At 39.0% G+C, this 13,675-nt stretch overlaps 1 protein-coding gene across 1 annotated transcript in view; it reads left to right on the forward strand.

Moving 5' to 3' along the window:
• abca3b (ATP-binding cassette, sub-family A (ABC1), member 3b) overlaps nucleotides 1-12,933 on the forward strand; it is a 58,897-nt gene extending 45,964 nt beyond the window's left edge. The window contains exons 18-31 of the mRNA XM_056261750.1: nucleotides 363-561; nucleotides 2,030-2,339; nucleotides 2,422-2,695; nucleotides 3,411-3,615; nucleotides 4,145-4,364; nucleotides 4,457-4,615; nucleotides 6,473-6,633; nucleotides 6,717-6,851; nucleotides 7,460-7,654; nucleotides 7,817-8,004; nucleotides 10,539-10,709; nucleotides 10,805-11,001; nucleotides 11,080-11,153; nucleotides 12,426-12,933. Of these exons, the coding sequence (XP_056117725.1) occupies nucleotides 363-561; nucleotides 2,030-2,339; nucleotides 2,422-2,695; nucleotides 3,411-3,615; nucleotides 4,145-4,364; nucleotides 4,457-4,615; nucleotides 6,473-6,633; nucleotides 6,717-6,851; nucleotides 7,460-7,654; nucleotides 7,817-8,004; nucleotides 10,539-10,709; nucleotides 10,805-11,001; nucleotides 11,080-11,153; nucleotides 12,426-12,557 (2,620 nt within the window). The 3' untranslated portion in view covers nucleotides 12,558-12,933. The remainder of the gene's footprint in view (nucleotides 1-362; nucleotides 562-2,029; nucleotides 2,340-2,421; nucleotides 2,696-3,410; nucleotides 3,616-4,144; nucleotides 4,365-4,456; nucleotides 4,616-6,472; nucleotides 6,634-6,716; nucleotides 6,852-7,459; nucleotides 7,655-7,816; nucleotides 8,005-10,538; nucleotides 10,710-10,804; nucleotides 11,002-11,079; nucleotides 11,154-12,425) is intronic.
• Nucleotides 12,934-13,675: the final 742 nt, after the last annotated feature.

Here is a 13,675-nt window from a genome sequence, read left to right on the forward strand (position 1 = left end):
ACACCCTGTGGAAACATGCTCAATTTCTGGTGTGTCTTTCAGAGAAGATTTTTTAATCAATTCTCCTTCACATTCACAAAACCTTTTTCATGATGGATTTGGAGAGCTTAAACGCAGTCCTGAATCTTCAGCCATTAGCTGTAGGACAGGGTTCGGAGTGACGGGTTACAGTGACATCATTGCTTTCTCTCCCTCAGCATCATTTCTCTGAGCCCTTCAACGTTTTATATAACCAGTTTTTGTGTAGGCAGATTGAATGGCTCTCCAGCTTTGTTCCAGTAACAGCCACTTTCATGCAGATCCTCATGTTTGTTCCGTGTTTTTATGTAACCGTGTGTGTTTGCGTGCGCTCAAACTCTCAGGGTCGGGAAGCTTGTGGACTCCAGTCTGGATATTCAGGCCATCCAGCTCCCTGCTCTGCAGTACCAGCACGAGCGGAGGTCACATGACTGGACCATGGACGACTCCAGCAGCATCAGCGGCATGACTGACGCGACGGATTTCACTGACAGCGGCACTATGATCTCAGAGGACTGCTCCAACATCAAACTCAACACCGGGGTCAGTGCTTTTAGCTTCGCAAACTAACTGTGCTTTTATAAATGAGGTGATATTACTTTTCTAAACAGACATTTAATCCTATAAATTAACTTTGAAGGACAAACTCAAGCCAGAATATTATAGAGACGTAAAACTAAAGCATTAACCAAGTAAAATAGTTATAAAAATCTATAATTTAATTATTTTAAACACTGTAAAAAAGAAAAAACTTGGTTGTGGATTTAGTCTAAGTAAGATATTTCTCAGTAGGGATTAGCTGGTTTGTATTTATTGATAAACTTAAATTTCCCATAAATTTCCAAATGTTACATTTGATCCAAATAATGTTACTTCCTTGGGGTGTGAGACTTTTGTGCAGTATTTTTTTTTTAATGACTGTTTTCTATTGTAATCATTGTTGTCAAATCGATTAATCGTATCTAACATAAAAGTTTGTGTTTACATAATATATACACTACCGTTCAAAAGTTTGGGGTCAGTGAGAATTTTATTTTTATTTTTTGGAGGAAAGAAATCAATACTTAATTTGATCGAAAGTGACAGTAATGATATTTATAATGTTACAAAATATTCTATTTCAAACAAATGCTGTTCTTTTGAACTTCCTATTCATCAAAGAATCCAAAAAACAAAACAAAAAACTGTACAACTGACAGACCAACAACTGTTTCAACATTGATAATAATAATAAATGTTTCTTGTGCATCAAATCCTCATATTATACTGATTTGTGAAGGATCATTTGACACTGAAGACACTGACACTGGTGATGCTGAAAATTCAGCTTTGATCACAGGAATAAATTACACTTTGCTATATATTCACACAGAAAACAGCTGATTTACACTGGAATAATATTTAATACTATAACTGATTTTTGTTGTATTTTTAATCAAATAAGCGCAGCCATGGTTAGCAGAAGAGAATTATTTTTAAAGTATTTAAAATCGTACCGACCCCAAACTTTTGAACGGTAGTGTGTATATATATATATATATATATATATATATGTGTGTGTGTATACAGTATATATGCACACACACAGACATATATGAATATCATAACATATATATATATATATATATATATATATATATATATATACACACATTATGCAATATTATGACAGCTCTAATTGTAATAAATTTAATAAATGTAATTTATTCCTGTGATCAAAGCTGAATTTTCAGCATCATTACTCCAGTCTTCAGTGTCACATGATCCTTCAGAAATCATTCTAATATGAAAATGTGCTGCTCAGGAAACAAATTAATAGAACAGCATTTCATTTATTTGAAATATAAATCTTTTGTAACATACATTTAATGTGTCTTTGCTGAATAAAGGTATTAATTAATTTATAAAAGGATGAAACTGGATAGATGGATGGATAGATAGATAGTGCTTCTCTCTTTTTTTGCGTTTATTGTTTTTGTAAACATTATTTTCTGCATGTTTTTATCCTCAGGCCAGACTCTATATGCAGCAGTTCTATGCTATGTTCCTGAAGAGGGCGCTCTACAGCTGGCGCAACTGGAAAGTGATGGTGGCTCAGTTCCTGGTGCCGCTTATCTTCACAGTGGTGGCTCTAGTGGTGGCCCGTACCGCCCCCAGGAGCCATAACTCGCCCCAGCTCCGCCTGGCACTAAAGCAATACGGCCCTACCCACGTGCCCGTGGCCTTAGATGCCCACGCTGTGCCGTTGGCTGCAGCTCTGGCTGAGATCTACGCCACACAGCTGCCTTCCCAGAGTGCCACGGCTGACACTAATATAACAGGTAACGCTGCTCTTAATACGCTAGCGTGATGCGCGGTCGCTCCCTTGACAACATCCTAACATCCTAACGTTTGTCTGAACAGATTTCTCAGAGTACGTGCTATACAACGCCATGCAGGAGGGCGGAGCTTTCAACGAGCACTGTGTGGTGGGCGCCGCTTTCAGAAACAGACCCAGGAAGTACACTAAGGTCATCGGCTACTTCAACAACCAGGGCTACCACACCTCTGCTACGGCGCTCATGCTGGTTGACAACGCTCTCTACAAGCTACTAGCAGGACCCAACGCCTCTATCCGCACTGGAAACTACCCCATGCCCCGCAACATGTCCGAGGCGGCGCAGAGCCAGCTGTCTGAGTACGTGTCAGCTTTTGGACTCCCTTTCATGGTTTCCTAAATTCCACCTTATCTTTTCCCGAATTCTGCGTTTTTCTGGATTCTGTTTTAATGGTTTAAGTAGATTTTATGTGTGTAATCAATTGAAATCATTAAACTTTATTAGCTTGTTAACATTTTAACAATAACAGGGCCCTAAGAAATGCCTTTTATTTTATTTTATTTTTTTTATTTATTTTTTTTAGAAATTCTGTGTTCTCTGTTTTAATTTTCCTGTCGCTAAAAAATGTCGCTAATCAAATGAAGGCATAAAACTTTAACAATTTAAATTAATTTTTTACAATGTAATTTTAAACAATATGCATTGTCAAAAGCGCTATACAAATAAATGTGAATTGAATTGAATTGAATGTAATCAAATGAAAACATAACACATCCTTTCATTTTTAGAAAACAGGGTTGAAAAACAGAGTTACTGTTTAAATTAAAACACGGTTGAAAAATTGTGTGATATTCCTTAAGTTATGTTTGAATAAATTGTACTATTATTATTATTAATTGTTATTAAGTATTTGTAGTAGACAAATATGTAGCTGAAACACATTGCATAACATGCAGACTTCATTTTTAAATAGCAGACTTTTTGCGGTTAAATATCGTGATTTGAACAAACCCAGAACCCTAAGTTAACTTGGGAAATTTAGCTTTCATCGATCTTCCATTTTTGTCTCTACAGGGGCCAGACAGGCTTCGCCATCGCCATAAACCTCATGTACGGCATGGCGTCTTTAGCCAGCACCTTCGCCCTGCTCCTCGTCTCCGAGCGGTCAGTGAAGTCCAAGCACTTGCAGCAGGTCAGCGGGGTCTACCTCTCCAACTTCTGGTTCTCTGCCCTGCTGTGGGACCTCATCAACTTCCTGTTGCCCTGCCTGCTCATGCTGGTCAGTATGAACACACCGCTCAAAATGGCTCAAAATGATTTAAAATAAGACAAAATGTGATTTGAAATACATTAAAACAGCTAAAATTGTAAGCTTATGTCATATTTCTTATTTTATTTCATTCACTTATTTTATTTATCAACCAAGGTTACCACAGTCTTTTAAAAGTGCTATTTCTGGACGTGAGAAAGTCATCAAAGCAGCTTTGTCTTTACAGCAGACGGACTAGAAATATCTTGGAGGGCCTATTTAACATTTAGACATATTTAACATTTGACATGCAAGAAGAACGTATTGTCCCAGAAGTTCATAGACATTAGTCCCAGCAGATGGCATTGAAAACGAGCCTGTGAGGGACAAAAGTATAGTCTGTGGAAACACGAATCGTTAACGCAACTGAACATCGTTCTGTTCTGGGATTGAATTAGAACAGGTTCTCAACTCTGCCGTCTGCTCTGACTGAATGTCTATTTTCAACTAAGCTCAACATGCTTGACGTGTTTTTTTTTGTTTTGTTTTTTTCTCTCAGGTGGTCTTCCGAGTGTTTTCAGTAAAAGCGTTCGTGGCTGAAAACCACCTGGTGGATGTTCTACTGTTGCTGCTTCTGTACGGCTGGGCGGTGATTCCCCTCATGTACCTGCTCAGCTTCCTGTTCTCCACGGCAGCCACAGCCTACACGTGCCTCACCATCTTCAACATCATCAGCGGCACCGCAACCTTCCTCGCGGTCACCATCATGACCATACCTGGTGAGAAACGCATGTCCACACTCGTACCCTCAGAATGCTTTTCATTTCTTGCAAGAACTTGTATTCACACACCTCGTGTTCCTGTGGTCCAGATCTGAATCTACTAGACCTCTCCTATATCCTGGATAAAGTCTTCCTGATCTTCCCGAATTACTGTCTGGGCATGTCCTTCAGCGAGTTCTACCAGAACTACGAGAAAATCACCTTCTGCACCTCCAGCTTCTTAGCCAGCATAATCTGCAAGCACTACAGTGAGTGATCGGTTCTGTTTCTGGCGTTGCTCTGGGTAGCCCCGCCCATAGTGAATTGTCCAAAATGTATAAATATGATGGATGGATGATTAGATATGATAAATGGATGTTAGAAATGATGGTTAGTTAGATATGAAGAGTTAATGTATGGCTAGAATTGATGGATGTATGGTTATATATGATGGATGGATGTTAGATATGAAGAATGGAAGGTTAGATATTAAGAATGAATGGTTAGATATGATGGATGGTTAGATATGACGGATTATGGTTACATATAATGGATGGATGGATAGTTAGATATGATGAATGGATAGTTAGGTGGGTGGATGGTTAGATATGATAGATGGATGGTTATATATGATGGATGGATGGATATGATGGATAGATGGATGGATGATTAGACATGATGGATGGATAGATTATATTATGGATTACGGATGGATGGTTAGAAATGACGGATGGATGGTTAGAAATGACGGATGGATGGTTAGAAATGACGGATGGATGGTTAGAAATGACGGATGGATGGTTAGATATGATGGATGGTTAGAAATTACGGATGAATGGTTAGATATGATGGATGAATGGATGATGGATGGATGGATGGATGGTTAGATATGATGGATGGATGGATGGATGGATGGTTAGATATGATGGATTGATGGATGGATGGTTAGATATGATGGATTGATGGATGGATGGTTAGATATGATGGATGGATGGATGGTTAGATATGATGGATTGATGGATGGTTAGATATGATGGATGGATGGATGGATGGATGGTTAGATATGATGGATGGATGGTTAGATATGATGGATTGATGGATGGATGGTTAGATATGATGGATGGATGGATGGTTAGATATGATGGATGGATGGATGGATGGTTAGATATGATGGATGGATGGATGGTAAGATATGATGGTTTGATGGATGGTTAGATATGATGGATGGATGGTTAGATGTGATGGATGGATGGATGGTTAGATATGATGGTTTGATGGATGGTTAGATATGATGGATGGATGGTTAGATATGATGGATGGATGGATGGTTAGATATGATGGATTGATGGATGGTTAGATATGATGGATGGATGGTTAGATATGATGGATGGATGGATGGTTAGATATGATGGATGGATGGATGGTTAGATATGATGGATGGATGGATGGATGGTTAGATATGATGGATTGATGGATGGTTAGATATGATGGATTGATGGATGGTTAGATATGATGGATGGATGGTTAGATATGATGGATGGATGGATGGTTAGATATGATGGATGGATGGATGGTTAGATATGATGGATGGATGGATGGATGGTTAGATATGATGGATGGATGGATGGATGGTTAGATATGATGGATTGATGGATGGATGGTTAGATATGATGGATGGATGGTTAGATATGATGGATGGATGGTTAGATATGATGGATGATGGTTAGATATGATGGATGATGGTTATATATGATACATGGATGGTTGGAAATGATGGCTTGTATATGAAAACTTGTAAATATTTTTTTTTTATTTTCCTGTCGTTTAGTTGCGTTGTATTTGATGTCGACTCATCTTTGGAATTAGAAATGTGCTTTCACTTGGCTAATGTAAATGTGTAGCTGTGGACACTGAATTTTCTGTTCGGCCTGTTTTCTGTAGCATCTTAGCCTGTGTGTGTCCACGCTAATTAAATCATCTGCCGTGTTTGTTGTCTTGAATGAGCTACAAGATTGAAAATCCTGATTTTATTTGATTTAAGTTGGTAAACCTTTTGAATCTTAGCATCATCTGGCGCTCTTAATGGGGGACTGTGTTGTCATTCTCATTCTCATTGTCGTCTGTAGACATCACGTATCAAGTGAACTACTTTTCCATGGACGAGCCGGGGGTGGGCCGCTTCCTGGTGGCCATGTCCCTGCAGGGTGTCGTCTTCATCGCCCTGGTCTTCTTCATCGAGCTCCGGTGCATCCGCACGCTACTCAACCTCTGCAGGAGACGCAAGAAGGTGGGAGAGGAGTGAAAATGTGCTGCCATATTACTGTCTTGTATGCTATCAGTCACAATCACGGGTGTGTGTGTTTTTGTCAGGCTCTGCTGTTGGCAGAAGAAGCTCTTCAACCTGAGGATAGAGATGTTGCCGAGGAGAGGAAGAGAGTTTTGGATTGCCAGCCAGTGGTTGAGTCCATGGTGGGCAGCCCGCTCATTCTACAGGAGATCAGCAAGGTACGCTATCACATTGTATTATTTGGCTCCAAACTAAGTATTGTCAACATACTATATGTACCACAAGGTTTTAATTTCCACTGGTCTATATTCTCCCACATTTTAAGGTTTGTTAATGGATTAAATTTTCCTACAGATTCCATCAGTGAGAAAGTATTTTTGCAATGTTTTAATCTGTACACAACCAGTTGGATGGCACCGCCGCCACCTATTGGCCAAAGTGTATAAACATACAGAAAATCCATTAATCAGGAGTGTGACCTTAGGCCAAATTATTCCCAAGCGATTTTGAGATTAACTAAGAATAACAATTTCCAAGGTCCTTTCTATGGCTTTCTGCCAAATGTGTCCAGTCTTTGCCAAAATAAGCTGTTGTCGTATTCAAAGGAAGCCTCACAATATTGGTGTACTACTTGAGTTGCTGGAAAATATGCTAAACAGTAAGTCATGTATGGTTTTGTATATTTTCACAAAGCAAATATCATTGCCACAATGCCCTGAAAACACCGTGCCATGTTTATTTAGTCACAGCATCATCTACTTATTTAGTTTACTGTTAATGTCCCTTTCTCCTCTTTTGCCTAAGATCTGTGGTTGTGTTTCACTAGGTATATTCAGGTGGGCAGACGCTGTTAGCAGTGGACCGTTTGTCCCTGGCCGTTGGGAAGGGTGAGTGCTTTGGTTTGCTGGGATTTAATGGAGCAGGGAAGACTACGACATTCAAAATGCTGACGGGAGATGAAAGCGTAACTTCAGGGGATGCCTTTATTGACGGCTACAGCATCCTCCGAGATGTGAAAAAGGTTGGGATTTGCATTTTGTTATCTCATATTTGACATTTCACATGAAAGACGAAGTTCCTGAGAACACTGGAAATTTACATTTGATATTTAGACATTTTTTGATAATAGTTGGCATATGTGAATGGTATATTCAACACAGTGTTAAATATGACTTCGCTTCAGGTGCAACAGAGAATCGGCTACTGTCCCCAGTTTGACGCGGTGCTGGATCACATGACTGGGCGGGAAACCCTGAGCATGTATGCCAGACTGAGGGGCATCCCAGAGAAGTATACCACCGGCTGTGTAGAAAACGTCCTGCGCTCGCTGCTGCTCGAACCTCACGCTGACAAACTCGTCCGCAGCTACAGGTATGAGCGTGAGACCTGAGAGAAAGAGGATGGGTGGTTAGATATGATAAATGGAAGATTAGATATGATGCATGCAGTGCTGTCAAACGATTAAAATATTTAATCACATTAATGTCACAGTTAACTCACGATTAATCGCTCATTTTTATCTATTCTAAATGTCTCTTGATTTCTTTTTGCCCCATTCTTTTTTCTAATTTTAATTCTCTTATCAACATGGAAAAGTGGATCGGCTTGCTTTGTGCAAATGGTTTTTTTATTTTTATTGAAAACAACATTGACAATACTGTGTTCAATTTCACACTAACATTCTCACTTGGAGCAAATAATCTCTCACACAATGTAACACTGTCCATCAATAAAAGGGTGAAAGAAATACTGATGAGGTCCTGATATTGACGAGGGGGCGGAGAATTCGCATCAGCTGTGTGTGTGTGTGTGTGTGTGTGTGTGCTTGGCCATCATCAAGTGGTATTTCAGACTAGACGTGCTGTGATCGCGATGATGATAGCTCAGTTCACAACGACAAAACACACAGATCACTTTGGTCTTGTCAATGGAACCATTTGGCAACTTTTTAAAAGTCAACTTTCCATTCAGAACCTTATTGGCATCCATTTCGGCGTCTCGCGCTCGTCATCCACTCAAAACGTAACGTTAACCTACTATTTGGCCGGCTCGCAAGCCTAAACAAGTGTGTGCGGCGTGCCTATTGTTTTGTTTCCGGTCTAGCTAGATCCGCTTGCGCTTTCAAAACGTCCTCGCGCGGCGCAAGCCATTGAAATGAATGGGTTTCATAGCACAGCGCAGCACATGCCGCGTCCTGTTGCAAAAGCATGTGTGAAAAACTACAAAGTTTGCCAGGCCAAAAAGACCGTTAATCGCGCGATAAAAAAAATGAACGGAGTTAAAATGGGTTTGCGTTAACGCCGTTAATAACGCGTTTAACTGACAGCCCTAGATGCATGTATGGGTGGTTGGATGATGGATTATTATGTTTGATGATTAAATGGTGAATAGATGATCACATATAATATGGATGATTAGATATTATAGATGGATGGATGGTTAGATATTATGGATGATTAGGTTTGATGATGGTTAGATATTATGGATGATTAGGTTAGATGATGGTTTGAGATTATGGATGATAGTTAGATATGAGAAATGGATGGTTAGATGTGATGGATGGAGGTTAGATATGATGAATGTATGGTTAGGTAAAATGGATGGAGGGTTGGATGGATGGATGGTTAGATGTGACAGATACTGTAGTGCAGTGGTTCCCAACCTTTTTTTGTCTGAGACCCCCTTTGTCCCAAGAAAATATTTTAGGGCCCCCCTTCACATTTAATGATATTATCGCTCTTGTAAGCTTGCAGCAAGGATGACAAAATATGTTGTTTTCAAACAAACGGTATGTTTACTATAACCAGATATATTTATGCACAAATAATAGCCTAATATTGAAAATACAATAACAAAAACATCAGTAGGCCCTTTGAAATTTAAAAACGTAAGCCTAGGAGAAGCCTATAAATTGGTCCTACTTGAAATGCAAAAACAAAAATATTCACACTGGTGTGTAGGTAAAAAAATAAATAAATAAATAAATATATATATATATAGGCTATTACTAAATGACTGTTGTCTGGGGCCTCAATACTTGCATGTTATTTGTGAGGCTTTATCAATGTGAGGCTTTATTTTTTACACTTTTGGCGCTTTAGCGAGCGATAATAAACTTGCGTTTATTAACAGAATAATGCGTCTTTCGGAAGAACATTGTAGCCGGAACTACATCTCTCAGTGTACGTCTATGACGAGTCACGCGGGTACTGGGCTACTCCGCAGCGGCAGCGATCCGAACCAGTGTAAAATAGTCCCAATGTAAACACTTATTACAGGTGTACCATAGTGGTTCAGGATAAGACAAAAACACGGATTGGAAAATGGATTCATGATGAACTCGCTCATTATATAAATTTAGTAAATTTTGAACAGAAAAAAGTTAAGGACTTTTATTTAATGCTCATTGCTCAAACCTTTCAAAATATGACGCGACCCCCCACAGAGCTCGCTGAGGCCCCCTTGTGGGCCGCGACCCCCCTGTTGGGAACTGATGCTGTAGTGGATAGATATGGTGATTATGTGTTGGATGGGTGGTTGGAAAATTTGATTAGATATGATGATTATGGTTACATATGATGAATAGATGGTTAGATGTGATGAATGGATGATTAGATATGTTATAAGGATGCATTATTAGATATTAGGGGGGGTAAGTTGGGTGTATCGATATGATGAATGAATGGTTAGTTGTGATGAATGGATATGATCTAGATATAATGAACGGATGGTTAGATACAATGAATGATAGATTGGTGGTTAGATGATGGATAGAAGGTGGAAATTGAATGAGTAGTTGAGATTGAAGTGTAGAGAAAAAGATGAAGCAGGAAGACTGAACGTCAGAAGTAAAATCATTTGTTTGTGAAATGTATTCTAAGTTGTCTATTGGTTCTTCTGCACAGTGGCGGCAACAAGAGGAAGTTGAGTGCAGGCATGGCTCTGATCGGTGGGCCACCCGTGATCTTTCTGGACGAGCCCTCCACTGGCATGGACCCCGTGGCCAGACGGCTGCTTTGGGACGCGATCACACGAACCAGAGAGTCTGGCAAAGCCATCATTATAACATCACACAGGTAAGTCACACACCGCCTGACTAACACAGATATGAACTGGAAATGAAAAGAGCATGTTGCAGCAGAACACACCCCGTCTCATTGTCTCTCTGCAGTATGGAGGAGTGTGAGGCGCTGTGCACTCGGCTGGCTGTCATGGTGAACGGCCAGTTCAAATGTCTGGGCAGCCCACAGCACCTGAAGAGCAAGTTTGGGAGCGGTTACACGCTGCTGGCCAAAGTCCGCGTGGAGACGGAGTTAGAGGAGATGGACCTTCAGCTCTTCAAAGAATTCATTGAAAACACCTTTCCAGGTATTTAAATAACATGCTTTGTATTTCCGCTGGACAGTTGGACAGTTTTTGAAACCTTTCACCTCATGGCTTTCATAGGAAGTTCACTGAAGGATGAACACCAGGGGATGGTCCACTATCACCTGACTGACAAAACCCTTACCTGGGCACAGGTACGTCTCAATGCTTACCCAGACTTCCCAGAATGTGCAGTTTCCCACAATGCAATGCTCTGTACTTGACCTTCCATTTCTAGTTTGATCTCAGCTGCATTTAAAATTTACATAAAAAAAAAAAAAATATATATATATATATATATATATATATATATATATAATTAAATTCACTGAATTTTAAACAGAATTAAACAAAGATTGCAACATAATTTCCACTAAATTATGGGTAACTAACTGGTTGCCACTCTCTAAACATTTATTGTTACATAGCCTACTTTTTCATATGATAATTTTTTTTGTGATCAACTTTTTATTCAATTTTAAAATGTACCAAAAACAACACTTAACACAAACTATATAAAATTTCCAAAGCCTTAGAGAAGAAATTATATATATATATATATATATATATATATATATATATATATATATATATATACAGTGCTTAGCATAAGTGAACACACCCATGCTAAAGTTAACTGAAAAGAGGAATACAAAAATCCTCTTTTGGAAATTGATCTTAATGCCTTAATTAAAAAAATGAGGAAAAATCCAACCTTTAAGGACACCGATTTTATTTGTGAATGAATAATGTATCGTAAATAAATAAATGTTCTTCCTCAAAATACAGGGTGCATAAGTCAGGACACCTCTATGTCACGGTAAATTCCCATAGAGGCTGGCAGATTTTTTTTTATTTAAGAGGCCATTACATGAAATATTTTTATCACAAAATATATATGTTTCTGTATAAACAAGTATTAAATATTGTATTGATTTTTAAGAATTCAGGGAATTACCTCGAGATACTGTTGTAGAAGTCAGATTTCGTTGAGGATTTCCATGACTATACACACACACACACACATACACATATATATATATATATATATATACACACACACACACACATACACATACAGTATACTGTATATAGAATGCAGTATGCTAGTTGTCTATTTCAAACATAAGCAGTATTAACACAAAAACCTCTCTTTCTTGACTCTTTATTTTGATTGGCCCAAAAGTACATTTTGTTTTTACGCAAAAAACCATAAAAAATGCAAACGAGTAAGCATTATGCTAATATTTAATTCCATCGACCTTTAGTTGAATGAGTTTAATGAAGAAGACATGTTTATCGTGTACTTGCATACAGATTTCCCTGCATAATGCCCGCTCGATAGACAAGACCTCCACGAGAGCGCGCAGTTCGCACCGCGTAAACACACTGATCGGACACATTTTTAACATGTCATTTTGTCTCAGGTGTTCGGGGTGTTAGAAACAGCCAAAGAGAAGTACAGCATCGAGGACTACTGCGTCAGCCAGATCTCACTGGAACAGGTGTTTCTCGGCTTCGCCCAGTTCCAGCTCTGCGCTGAGGCCTGCAGGAAATGACACGCTGAAGCACCGAGGGGCCGGCGCTCCTCGAGTCGATCTTCACCTGCTGAGTAGGAGGTTAATCCTTGGCTGACTGACTCTCCATCAGACAATGGACATTGCTCAGGTGTCTCTCTTCACACACTTCTGACATGATCATACATGCATAACACTTCCAGACTCGAGCACTGTGTGTGTCGCTCAGAGGCAGGACCACTAACTCAAGATCTTGGCCAGTAGGGTAACCGTATACGGTGTTTATTTAAAGTCTGTCTGTGCGTTCGCGAGCGGTTTGAGTTTCAACGGGAAGTTCGTCACACTCTGAAACACTCTGAATTTTAATCTGTGGGTCTTGCCTGAAAGGAAGTGGTGTTTGTTCATCATCTGTAAGCGTGACAGATGCGTGTAAGCATCTCATTGTGTACGATTACTGTGTTATTTATGAATGACTTTTTTTTTTTTTTTTTTTTTTCTCTTCACCCTTTTTCCACTGTGGTCTGAAGGCTGAAGCTGCGTACACTCGCCCCCCTCCCTTTCTGATAAAATACGCGAAAAGGGGCGGAAATATTGAAAAATGCGATGTCCAAAACAAAAAAGTCTAAGCAAAAAATGCTGCTTCTTTGGGTTTGCAATAAGAATAGAAAATCAAATTTACAGGAAAAGTTAGTGAATATAAAATGTACAATTTTATAGAGTAGCTTTAGGTCATTTATAGAATTTATACAAAAGCTTTATTCCCCGTATCTAGGCATTTATAGTCAGTTATTTGTGATATATCAATTCATCTTCCAAAAAAAAAAAAAATAGGAAATCATTCTAGTAATAGACGGTTTGTGTTATGTATGTCAAAATAAGTCACTTTTTAAAAAACAAATTTCGCTGCTAAAAGTAACTCCTGATTCCTTAATTTTTCAGTCAAAACATGCACTTGTTTTTGAAAGAGACCACAAATGTTTTAACGCTTTTTCTCTCCACATTTCCAGGTATGATTTTTACCAGATTGTGAATTATTATTATTATTATTTTGAATAGTGTAACATGGGCTGTGTGTAATTCCGCAGATGAACACTAGAGGACGTACAGTGCACCTTTTTAACGTATGCATCAAACTGAATGTCTTAAGAGACACACTAATG

This window comes from Rhinichthys klamathensis, unplaced genomic scaffold, assembly GCF_029890125.1.
Source record: "Rhinichthys klamathensis goyatoka isolate OS25496 unplaced genomic scaffold, OSU_Roscu_1.1 h1tg000185l_1, whole genome shotgun sequence".
In the NCBI taxonomy this organism is placed as follows: Eukaryota; Metazoa; Chordata; class Actinopteri; order Cypriniformes; family Leuciscidae; genus Rhinichthys; species Rhinichthys klamathensis.